Raw genomic sequence first — 12,521 nt, 5'->3', positions numbered from 1 at the left:
GTGTGGCTGGGTTCTTCTCGGCGGGGGCTGGGCTTGGGGCGGGGGCTGTGGAGTGGGCTGCAGCCACCCTAAAGTTTGCCATAGCTCCACTCCCGACCCCCCAGAGCTACATGGGCCAGGGCAGGGCAGGCTGGAAGCCAGAGTTGTGCAGGGCTCTTCTCGGCGGGGGCTGGGTTCGGAGCAGGTGCTGGGAGGATGCTGCATCCACCCCAAATTTTGCTGCCACTCCGCCCCTGGCACAGCCCCAGCTCTTCCTGGGACATAGGTGGAGGTGGGGCATTGAGCCAGGGCTGTGCTGAGTGGCTGGCAGCGGCAGCACTGGGAATGGAGTAGCAGCAAAATTTGGGGTGGATGCAGCATCCTCCAAGTGCCACTGGTGTCTGCTCCAAGCCCAACCCCTGCTTAGAAGAATCCCACACAGCCCTGGTTGCAGCCCACCCACAGGCATTTATCAGCCAAATTATCAGCCCCATAGGGCCAATATCCGATATAGCCAGTTTTCTTTATATCGGTACCAATCCAATATCAGATCAATGTATTGGTGTGCCTCTAAATAATACCTCATGAAAATTAAGTTAGCTGGAAAACTAGACACAGGAGCGATATCCCATCCTCAATACATACTAGTAACAGTGATAGGAATATATGTAACTTCTTCTCAGAGCAAACAGCAAAGAACTTCAGCATATTCTTGAAGAAGTGCATTAGTGACATCTTGACAACCTTAACTCAGAGCTTTGTTTGAGGGAAGGAAGCATCACTTACTTTTTAGTATTGTAAATCAAACAACAAAAAAACTCAATACTAAATGCTTCTCTAACAAATAGTTTTATAGTCTTTCACTGTACTGAATTTGCAATGCTAATGTACACTCCCATAGCAAGTTAATTTCTACACATACATGCAGTAACATATTCTTGATTCTGAAGTGTCCAACATACATACCTAAATATGTCTTGGGTATCTAAATCAATATGCAGTCCATTGATGAAGAGGGCAGAATCTCCAGGCTGTAATCCTAATGTTCCCTTGAAGTACTGAAGGAAAGCATAACAAAACCATTAGAAAAATGCTAAGAACTATACAAAAGTAGTTTTAAAAAAACTTCCAAAGCATGTATTCTTTAGTAATCAAGTATTACTTTTACTTGCATTGTATCATTTTAAATTGCAACAAATTAATTCTCCACATCAGCCTTTTTTGTAACTGAATGCAGCACTCATACATTAAGCTAAAACAACCAATTATATACAGGTTGAGAGGAGAGAGGATTATGGGAGTACATGATAACCACTTACAAGTATCAACTTTGTAGGAATTATTTTGCATTGTACAATAAGTTGTACTATAACAAAACTAAGAGGGAAAATTCGGCTGAGGCAGTCTATTAAACAGGTAGAGCCTGGGAACCCAGGAGACCTTAGCTTCTGTTCAAAGATCTGCTATTTATTTGCTCTGTGGAAATCCACCTCTCATGGAGACCAGAAGGGTCTTGAAATAATCAAGGATAAAAATATACTGTGATCTGTAATGCTTAACTCTTTAGTTGACCACCCCACGTCTCACTCCTTCACAGCTGTGGAAGGTAAGGGAGAGTTTTAGGGTGGAGTAGCAAGGTTTGGAATAGGTGAGAATGCTGTCTACAGGCTGGGCATAGGGTACACATTAGGGTATAAGCCAGATAACAAGACAAATTGTAGTCCTAAGGCTGTTTGCAGAGGTGCCAGTGGAATACAGGGCCAGACACTTGCTGATATTGGGAACCTGGCTGGCTGCAACACTGGTGAACAAATGAAAGACTAACAATTACTAACAAGGCCAAGCCACAATGGTAGGCTGGTTGTGGATACCACTTGAACTGGTAAAGAATTTTAGAAATAAGTTTTCCCCAAGTACCTCGATGTGATCCAATTAAAATGGGGAAGCATAACCCCATAGATCAAGACACTGGTATAGAGAATAACTGGACTAACAGGAGACTGGAACAGAAAAAAAGGTTTACAGTTACTCTACAAAAGTTGACTGTAACTTCTTTGATCCCAGCATTTAAATTGGGGGGCGGGGGGCAAGCAAAAGAAACCCAACATTTTTTATCTCTCTTGGTCACGCAGTGGCAGTTCTTGTGTATGACGTCAAGAAAAGGTACAATAATAAAGAACATCATTCTATTCATTAGTTGTAGGTATCAAAATTAAATACCATAAAGAGGATATCTGAACAGAGTTGAAACAAAGTTGCAAAAAGAGGAACAGAAGACTAACAGTTGCCCAGCACAAGGAAACTTTGTATAAAACAGGAAGACTTAACATGGGCTTAATACAGTGAAAAAAAATGTTATTGGAGCCTGGCAGAACATAATGCACAAGATTGGATCAGATCTTCTTTTGGATCTCTATTAAGTTATGGCAATCTGATATTTAATTATTTACAGTAGAGTAATGGCCACAACCTCACCAAGATGGTATCTACACAAACAGAAGGGTTAGGTCTTGCAAAAGGTGTGCTTTACAGAAACATTGCTAGATCTTCAGCTGCAGCCAAAGCATTCGGAGTTAAAAGCAGGAACAAAGCTATGCCACTTTGCATCGCTTAGATCCTAGGGCCAACTGAAAACTGGCCCGCTCTGTAACCTAGGTGGAAATGCTCTCAGGGCTAGTTTAAACTATATTTGACAGTCTACAGATCAAAGGTCTGTTTCAGCTACTAAAAAAATCATCAGATCATAGCAGTGTCTGGAGCAAGCCCCCAAACCACACTCTATTTAATCTATCTCACAGATTTCCTTTCCATAACAGAATCCAGAGGAAGCTTGTTAAGCAGCTTTCTGGCTGCTTCTACCACTGGGACATACTTGTCAATTAAATCCATAAATCTGAGAGCTGACCAAATTTCAATGCAGAAAATATCTCAGTATAAGTTTGTATTCTTCCCATTTGTGCCAACATAGAATGCAATCAAGGTCTCACACCAAAAGACATTCCTGGTTTCACTACTAATATCACACCTATGCTCCTTCATCCACCTCGGCAGCTACAAAGAGCACATTTTAGCATATTGTACAAGTCCTCCTGCCACTGCTAATTGGATGGGTGTGGCAGAGCACTTTTGGGTGCCTGTCACTTTAAGGGCAGAGTCAGGCAACTACCAGGTGCCTGATGACAGCAGCCATTTTGAGAGCAAGAGCGATAAAGGCTGCAGTTTGCTGCTGCTGCTACCCCAGGCAGAAACATCACCTGGCATCTCAGCATGAGCATCTAGAAGGTAAGAGCAGGAGGCTCCTGGTCCTGGTCATGACCTAAACCTGCACCCTGCTAGGGAAGGGTGGTCTGGTGGTGCGGGAGCCCCCAGGAAATGCCAGGCCAGTGACCTCCCTGTTGAAAGGTGGGTCAGGGTGCCTTAACCCTAGCCCCCATCTTTGGGGCTTTGGAGGCTGCTGGAGGAAGTTGTGGGGCCAAGCACAGCAAGTGGGGTGCCACCTGCACCCAGCAGGAACATGAGATCCCGGAGACCCCTGAGGGGGTAGTGTGGAGATGTGGGAGTAGTGGGGGCCAAGTATGCTTGTGTGTAGGGTAGTGTGGGGGAGCATAGCTGTGTGGCGGAACTGGAGTAGGCCTGAAGGGCTGTGTGGGGGGACAGGACGGTGCTGAGTAGGGATAAGAAGTAAGCCTGAAGGGCAGTCCCAGGGGTGCGCTGAGTAGGGCTGAATTGGGAGTAAGCCTGAAGGGTAATGCAAGGGCCAGCCCCGTGAATAATTTCTCATGATGATGAGAAGACCCAGGTGGGGTTCCTACTATGACCCCTCTAGAGCCTCTACACCACACCCCATGTGTGGGGAAGAGGCCAAGGCATGGTCGTGAATGCCTGAGGCTATAGTTTCGGCCAGAGGCTGAGTAGGGGACTCTGCCAGACAGTTAGGGGATAGTCCTGGACTTGGTAAGTCCTCTGCTGCGAGGAGGCTGGGAGTGGGATGAAAGGAAGATCTTAAGGGCAAGCACAATGACCTGCTACTCCAGGGGGGGAGAGTCCCTATGAGACCTTGGAGTACCAGTCATGATATAGGTTACGATTATATCATGTGGATGCCATTTGCAAGGCATGGGCTGTGGTGTAGGGGAAGTTAGGAGCTGCAGACAGCACCCCCTGGCACTAAGCCTGGGAATGGGCAGCTTCCTGCATTATACCATCAGCTTTTGGGAGCAGCAAAGTTGTGGCAGGTGAGACTGTGCAAACTGCCCCAGAAAGACAGGTGGGTGGGCTGGCATGTGATGTGACAGGGGGCATGCTCAGGGTCACAACTGGTTTGCATAATTCCCAGTGCACTATATCAGAAGTCCTTTCCCATTTTTCTATGTACACTGAAGTCTATTCAGAAGTACAGATAAGGCTCGTGACCACTTTTCATAACTGCCTATTTAATGTGGTTCTTTAAATATTACAAACTATAAACTTTCTCTGTTCACCCTCATACCAATAATGAACCAAATCTGGTCATCACACCAGACAACAAAGCTAACCTATTTAACAATTTCTTTGCCTCCATTTCCCTGAGCAGGGACTGGGTCACCCCCCACCCCCGGGACTTCCACAGGCCTCAAGGGAAGCACACCCAGGCCAAGGGTCAGTGAGAGGATATAGCCAGGGAACTTCTGGAGGGACTGGATGTCTTTAAATCAGCTGGTCCTGACGATCTAAGGGAATTGGCAGAGGTCATTGCGGGACCCCTGGCACAGCTTTACGAGCACTCGTGGTGCTCTGGAGTGGTGCCAGAGGACTGGAAGAGGGCCAATGTGGTTCCCATTTTCAAAAAAGAGAGGAAGCAGGACCCAGGAAACTATAGGCCAGTTAGTCTTACCTTGATCCTGGGGAAGCTTTTTTGAGAGAATTATCCTGGCACATGTCTCCAAGGGGCCAGCAGGGGAGATTATGCTTAGGGGCAACCAACACTGGTTCATTAGAGGCAGATGCTGTCAGACCAAGCTGGTGGCCTTCTATGACCAGGTCACAAAATCCCTACATGCAGGGACAGCAGTGGACATAGTCTTTCTGGACTTTCAGAAGGCCTTCCACACTGTCTCTCACCCCATTATCATTAAAGGAACTAGGGAACTGTGGTGTCGACACCTACACAGTCAAATGGGTCACTAACTGGCTGGAGAGCCACACCCAGAGCGTGGTGGTGGATGGGTCATTTTCGACTTGGAGGGATGTGGGCAGTGGGGTTCCTCAGAGCTCAGTGCTCGGGCCCGCACTGTTCAACATCTTCATCAGTGTTTTGGATGAGGGGGTAAAAAGCACCCTCATCAAATTTGCTGATGACATTAAGATGTGGGCATGCTAGAAGGAGAAATAGGCTGCAATCGGACCTAGACAGGTTACAGGGGTGGGCAGATGAGAACAGGATGGGTTTCAACACTGACAAGTGAAAGGTACTTCACCTGGGGAGGAAGAACCAGCACCATACCTACAGGCTGGGGAACTCCCTTCTCGTCAGTGCAGAGGCAGAAAAGGATCTTGGAGTCACTACTGATGCCAAAATGAACATGGGCCAACAATGTGGGGACGCGGTCAGAAAGGCCAACCATACCTTCTCATGCATCCACAGATTCATCTCAAGCAGGTCTAAGGAGGTAATCCTCCCCCACCATGCAACGCTGGTCAGGGTGCAGCTGGAGTACTGCGTCCAGTTCTGGGTGCCGCACTTCAAGAGCGATATGGACAACATGGAGAGGGTCCAGAGGAGGGCCACTCGCATGATGAGGAGGCAGCAGGGCAGGCCCTATGAGGAGAGGCTAAGGGACCTGAACCTGTTCAGCCTCCACAAGAGAAGGCTGAGGGGGGATCTAGCAGCCTGTTACAAACTAGTCAGAGGGGACCAGCAGGCACTGGGGGAGTCCCTGTTCCCCCGAGCACTACCAGGAGTGACTAGGAATAACGGTCACAAACTAGCAGAGGGTAGATTCAGGCTAGACATCAGGAGGCACTACTTCACTGTCGGGGCGGCTAGGATCTGGAACCAACTTCCAAGAGAAGTGGTGCCAGCTTCTACCCTGGGGGTCTTTTAAGAGGAGGCTAGATGCCTACCTTGCTGGGGTTGTTAGACCCCAGAACTCTTTCCTGCCATGGCAAGGGGTTGGACTCGATGATCTGCTCAGGGCCCTTCCGACCCGACCAACTATGAAACCATCTGAAATAAACTGAGGCCCACACTCTCCTCTTCCCCTTGGTAGGGTAGCTATTATGGACTTCTTGAGTTAAAGAAGTAAGAGAGGTATAGGACTGCTACATGAGAAAAGTCCCAACACTTTTTTTTTTTTTTTCTCCTCCCCCCTAAAAGCAGTTCTAGGCAAGTGATATCAAGAGGATTCAAAATGTTTCTGTGGTTTCCCTATATAATTTGATCAACTTGTGTACCCAGAAACAGTTTTCTAAATGCCAAGTCAAATAAAATTTAATTCTTCTGCCTCTTAAACTTTAAGAAGAAACTCCTTATTTGACTGCTCACAGACCAGTTTTCCTCAGCACCCTTGTGAACAAGCCACAAGTCTTCCTAGTATAATCTAAAAATAACTAATCATCTGTGAACAGATCCTGAATTCAGATTAGCAAATGATTAATGTGACTTTATGCTCACAATCTCTTGACCACTGGTAAAAGGTGTTGTAGGGATCAGTCCAATGACATTATTCCACAAAAATATCTTCCATTTTCACTTTCTCATTGACACTTTGGCCCATAATTATGCATTTGGCTAAAGAAAGTTATACTCTTAAACAAACTTTTGAAAAACCAAGACTTATACACACTTAGAAGTGTGTATTTATGTATTACTAAAAATAAAGAACAAAACTCTTGCTTGAGTTAAACATTTAAATTGAAAATTACAGTTCAATATTCAAAGTCTACATGAAGTACATGAATGCACCAGATAGTTCTCTGTAGGCATTACCTTTTGGTTCTCTTCAATTTCTGTCCTGATTTCTGAGGAAACAGCTGTCTTAGTTATTGCTCTAAGGAAATACAAAATAAATAAATTTGTATTTTAGAGATGCTGTCAGGTCTCTTTCCATCACCCTCTCTGTTTTGTTAACCTGTTTAAATACATTTGAGTTCCTCAGAGCAAGGAATTTTTCTCATCTGCAATTGGAAAAACTCACTTTTGTGCACAACTATGAGGACAGGACTATCAAGACTATCTGCTATAATTCTATAGATCACACTATATTATACTAATGTACTTATCCCAAAAAAACCATTTAAAGAAAAGACCACACTAAAACTTGGGAATGCCTCAGATTGTAATTATACATAGTAAATCCAGGTATAATAAACAGAATGTTACCACTTCCTTGTCTCTACCACTTTGAATTGTAAACTCCTTCAGATTTGGAAAATATAACAGGCATCAATTCTGATCAGTTTATGAGCAACATCAGCAAATAACTTTTTAACAGCAAGACGAACACTCAAACTAGGAAATCCCAGAATTATGGCTGTTCCTGCAACTTAAATTTAGCCTCTCTAAATATGCGCCTCTCTAAATTGGTTTTGACCAATATCACCTGGGGAATCTGTGCTAGAGCCAGGAATAGAAACCAACTGTCTTAGATAACAATCTAGTGCCTTTAATAAACACGGTCCTTCCCATCTTGTAAGTCTCTGCTTATTTGTTCTGTGAACAGAACCGTAATCATGCAAATAAAGTATCACAATCAATATATTCATTCAAGTATTACAATGAATATCCTCAAGGAGACTGAATAACAACAGGTTCTGGTATGCAATGGACAGATTTTGGCTCTTAAGGTAAGGGTGAGATTATGGTCAATAAAAAAGTTGTAAAGTGCATAGATAACATCTGTCAGTGAAAGGAAGAAATGACTACAGCTCAAAGTTTCCTCCTGTCCCCTAAATATGCCTCTTTTTAGTTAAAGAGCTGTAGCACCATCATCCCTGCCATCCAAATCATAAGACCTCTCAAAGGAAAAGTCACTTCACACTTATCAGTAAAACCATGACCACAACCTTTTTTAATTCTTCCCTCAGTCAAAAGAGGGATGTGACCTTTCTCATGACTTTAACTAATGGGTACTTGTTCTGTTTTTCACAATTGGTCATCTCCATCACCAGATGTGCTCCATTCACCACTAATTCTAAAGCAGGGATGTCAAAGATACAGCCCACAGAGCCCTATCAACTGGCCCCTAGTGCTGCCTATGGGTTTCAGAGTTGATCCAGAGGCAACATGTGGTGTGGGCTGAATAGTCCTACATGTGGCACCTGCTCCAGTATGTCAGGTCCATGGTGGATCCAGCAGTGCATCCTTGAGCAGCTGCCATATGCCACACTCCTCCAGAGTGACAGAGCAACCACAACAGGCCTGCACTGCACATATGGTGTGCTCCAGCTGCTCCCGGACACACTGGATGTGGCATGTGGAGCCCATCTGCGGGTCCAATCTGAATAGCAGACTTGCCCCACAGGGCTGAATTAATTTTACACCCTGTTGTAAAGCAACGCCCCTCCAAGCAGTGAGAGCTGCAGCAAAAGTCTAGTATGCATTTTAGTACTACAAAGGGAAACCACTTTAGAAGAAAGCCTTAGGATCTGTCTAGGAACATAAGTCAGGCAGGTGACCTCAGAATTCCAATAGTCAGCTTTGGCTTCCACTAACAGCAGCAGATCACGCTCTTCCATTCTCTTCCTGCAGATCTTATCATGGATACACTGTTAGGTTCAAAGGAGTGTATCAAGAGAGATGCTCTCTTGCTTGCTTCCAGTTAAGACTGACCCAAATATTAAGAAGGCCCTCAAGCAGTGCAAACACAAGAACAAGATTAAAATAGTTCTTGCATAGGGAAAAATTCCCAATTTTCTGTAACAAATTACCTGGCCTTTGTGGGAAAGTTCTGGCTGAGATCTTTCATGACCATCAAGGCATCCACAGTCGGAGCAGCTAAGATGCGGGCAGCAGCTTGAAAACTTAAATCTAAAAATAAAAACAGTTAAGTAAAGGAGCAGAAACTGAAAATAGCTCAGTGACTGGATTTAGAGAAAAACTATACAGTTGTTAACTTAGCCCAGAAAGAAAGCTTGGGACATAAAACTACCTGATCTTCAAAGCTTCGTTATCTTTGCATCTGATTTTGAGTATGGACAAACATATATTTGTAGCCACTTAAAATGGCAGGGGACGCTCCTGCTTCTTTGGAGTATACAGCAGATATACTGTAACTGTTACATGTGCATGATCCTGTAGTAATAAAAGGGAACTACATCTCCCTAACTTTGATCCTAGAGGAAAACACGTTTAAAGTGGAATAATTTTGTTACAGTTGTATCACTACAGAATCAAACCCAGACCATCAGTGGCATCCCAACAGCTTCTATCAGTATTGTTTGATAATGGTAAGGATTGTTACCTCTGTCTGTACCCTTAGAGGTTTGTTTCTGTCATCTTCCTGATTTACAGCCATTGTTAGCCATTCCTGTATAACTGACTTCTTTAAACCAAACCTCTGCAGACAGCTGCAGACACCTATTTACTGTGCACATGTGGAACATTAGCTACATCAGGCTGAATAAGTCTCTTTTATGGCATTATCTGTCTCCTTGTTTCACTGGTTAGGGACCCAAACAAGCAACAGGTTTAAAAAGGTACTTCATTTCCTATTTATCATTACTTCTATTTTGCTTAGTTTTCAAAAGAAATGGATAGCTGACTCAGCAATTAAAAACCCCAGGAAATGTTAATACTTTAAACAACAAGGTATTTACACTGGGGCAAAAAAGAAAAAAAATCATTCATGTTTTATCAAAAAAACATACTGACTTACAGGATTGTTCTCCTGAGTACAACAGAGAGACTAAAAGCCTTTCAAGACTGGAGTGCTAAATTCACTCTACTTATAAGTTAGCTACATTACTTCCCAGAAGATAGATGTTATCACAATAGGAATTGACAATATTCAGCATTACATGGGACTGAGTCCCTGGCCACTTATCCTTAACTACTGTGCATAATCATTACATTTACCTATGAAAACAGTTCCATTTTATTCAGTGAAACTATTTACATGCATACCATGACTACAATCTTAGGAGGGGGGTGTCACACTAAAGTAGGTACAGGTGGGACAAAGGACATGGAGCTCAAGATAAATATCCTGAACCTAGTTATTCATAGTCTTAAGAAAACCACTGAGATAGGAAAATGCTCTGTCTTCCTCATTGCATTTTCTGTTCTTTGCACATACTCCAAGCTGTCATCCTCTATTGCAAGATACAGACAAGAAAGCTTGCATATTAGCAACAGGTCTGTACAGAAAGTAAGCTTCATGGATCCTCTTGCTCAGTAATTCTCAACCAGGACATGGGAAAGCCTGGGATGCCTTGAGACCCTTCCAAGGGTGCCACAGGGTGTCACCCAATGTTAGTACTGTTAGGTGCCAAAACATGATTCACAAGATAAAGCCAGTGATTTCAAGTAGAAACCCATAGTGTTAAAAACATTCTGACATGTTCTGGCCTTTCTGAGTTCTTTGCGACCAAAGAATTGCTCTATTATTTTGCTGTAGTCAAAAAACAAAGTGAAAACCTAAGAGCTGACATTTTCCAAGGGATGCTTCAAATCCATTTAGGAATGCTTTGAGTCTAAAGAGGTCAAGAAACATTGCTCTGCCTGGTGTAGAGTGTTTTTAAGAATAACTTCTAAGATTTCCCAAGTAACTTAGACTGGAAACTGCTGGATTTATAACGATTTACAGTAAGGTATATCCTGACATAAGCAAGCATCAGTTGTACTGAGAGAATCAGGATGTGTTTTAATATAAACGTAATTTCACCATGAATTAGAAGAAGCTCCCACAGATTACCTTGTAGTTGCCATACTTTTAAAGGTGCCATTTCATTGGTACTTTCAACAAGATGCTTTCGGAGCTCTTTTAGCTCTTCCTTCAATTCAGGATACAACTGCCTGAAAGGAAGAACAGAATTGCTGTGGAAATTGGAGAGGAAAGTGAAAGTAATGATGCTGTTATTACATGGAGACTGCTTTGGTCTGCCTCTTAGACCCCTTCAACCATGTGAGTATACTTTTAAAACTTCAAATGTAAGTGTATGTCTACATGGCACAGAGCACTATTGTGTGGAGAAACCCAAGGTAGTTCAAGTACAGGAAGCAAAACAGCAGTTCTCCACTAGGCATATGCAACTGTGCTCCATGCAATAACCTTTTAATTGCCACATGTCTACATATTGCAGCTTTGTGCCTTGTAGATATCCAGACACAAACAAACGGTATTGACAACTAAAGACAAAGAAATTTCATAAAATAGATTTTTACTATGAAAAACACTTTACCTTAGTTTTCCAAAAAGGAATCCTTGTACTTCATCAATTGGGTCATTTTCATCTATCACAGTAGCATTCATATCTGTGCCTATAAACACATGGCAAATACCACTATTACTGCATTATGCCCAAGGCAGTTTTTTATTGACATGCTGTATTTTTGCTAATGCTACAAAATAGCATCAAGAAATAATACCTTCTCAGTGCTTATACTGAACTCTTGCTTTTACATCTCATTGAGAACTCACTCTTCTCTACCCCCAAATCCTCTTACCCAAGGAGAGATGACTCAAGAACAGAAAACAGACAATCATAAGGAGGATGAGTAAGAATAAGGAAATCCAGGTATAGAAGATTCACTAAGGCCACACTTTTTTTCAGTAAACAGGTAACATAGATCAGTTCTGCCATGGTTCAGTTTTAATAAGTTGTAAAAACCACCATATCTTAACACTTTAAAGATTATTTTTATCTTCCTGCAGACTGTATTATCTTGAGGTTTTTTTCTTTGAAGAAAAAGGTCTCTAACCCTTCTGACCACAATAGTTTCTACTCTATAAATGACTGCACACGAGTCTTGCTGAAGTTGCCATGACAAACTAATAGAATTCTTGACACATTAACAAGAGAAGCTGCCTAAATTAGCTTGAGTCAAATACTGCAGTGTGCCTGTTATTTTCAAAACCATAACTAGTAATCTACTTGAATGAACTTCACTCAATCTAGAATAATTTAAAGGATTACTTTTGTAAATGGCAAAACATTTTAAAAGAAAAGAATCAGATCACAAAGCACCTGGTATGAAGTGTATACAGTGAGCTGTATCCACTATATAAAAAATGTAAACAATGTAGCCACTGCTATTCCATTGAGTTTACAGTTCAACAAAAAACAACATTCACAAAATTAAGTTCAAAGTATAAGTGAGAACAAGTTCACATTAGCAGTAGGACAGTGAGACCCGGTTTCACTAGTAGAAAATGTTACTGCAATTCCAGAAACATCTTTTGAGTTTTCTGAGCAAGCTTGGACCAGAGAATATGTTCTATAAAATACATGTTCACACACTTTGAGGGGGTGGTGGGGAGCCGGAGGAAAAGCAAGGGCAATGTTGGACCCCTGCTAAACCAGATGGGGCAACTGACAACTGACGCCCAGGAAAAAGCCAACCT

The 12,521-nt window shown here is 42.8% G+C and overlaps 1 protein-coding gene across 2 annotated transcripts in view; it reads right to left on the bottom strand.

The window, feature by feature from the left end:
• UGGT1 (UDP-glucose glycoprotein glucosyltransferase 1) overlaps positions 1-12,521 on the bottom strand; it is a 78,737-nt gene that overhangs the window by 47,546 nt on the left and 18,670 nt on the right. For both annotated transcript variants that reach the window (XM_019542922.1, XM_019542924.1), the window contains exons 8-12: positions 11,359-11,437; positions 10,872-10,972; positions 8,887-8,986; positions 6,947-7,007; positions 946-1,037 (exon numbers count right to left, since the gene is read on the bottom strand). In XM_019542922.1, the coding sequence (XP_019398467.1) occupies positions 946-1,037; positions 6,947-7,007; positions 8,887-8,986; positions 10,872-10,972; positions 11,359-11,437 (433 nt within the window). The remainder of the gene's footprint in view (positions 1-945; positions 1,038-6,946; positions 7,008-8,886; positions 8,987-10,871; positions 10,973-11,358; positions 11,438-12,521) is intronic.

The sequence above is a fragment of the Crocodylus porosus genome, unplaced genomic scaffold (genome assembly GCF_001723895.1).
Source record: "Crocodylus porosus isolate Cpor-Errol unplaced genomic scaffold, CroPor_comp1, whole genome shotgun sequence".
NCBI lineage: Eukaryota > Metazoa > Chordata > Crocodylia > Crocodylidae > Crocodylus > Crocodylus porosus.
This window is presented reverse-complemented; position numbering and strand designations above follow the sequence as displayed.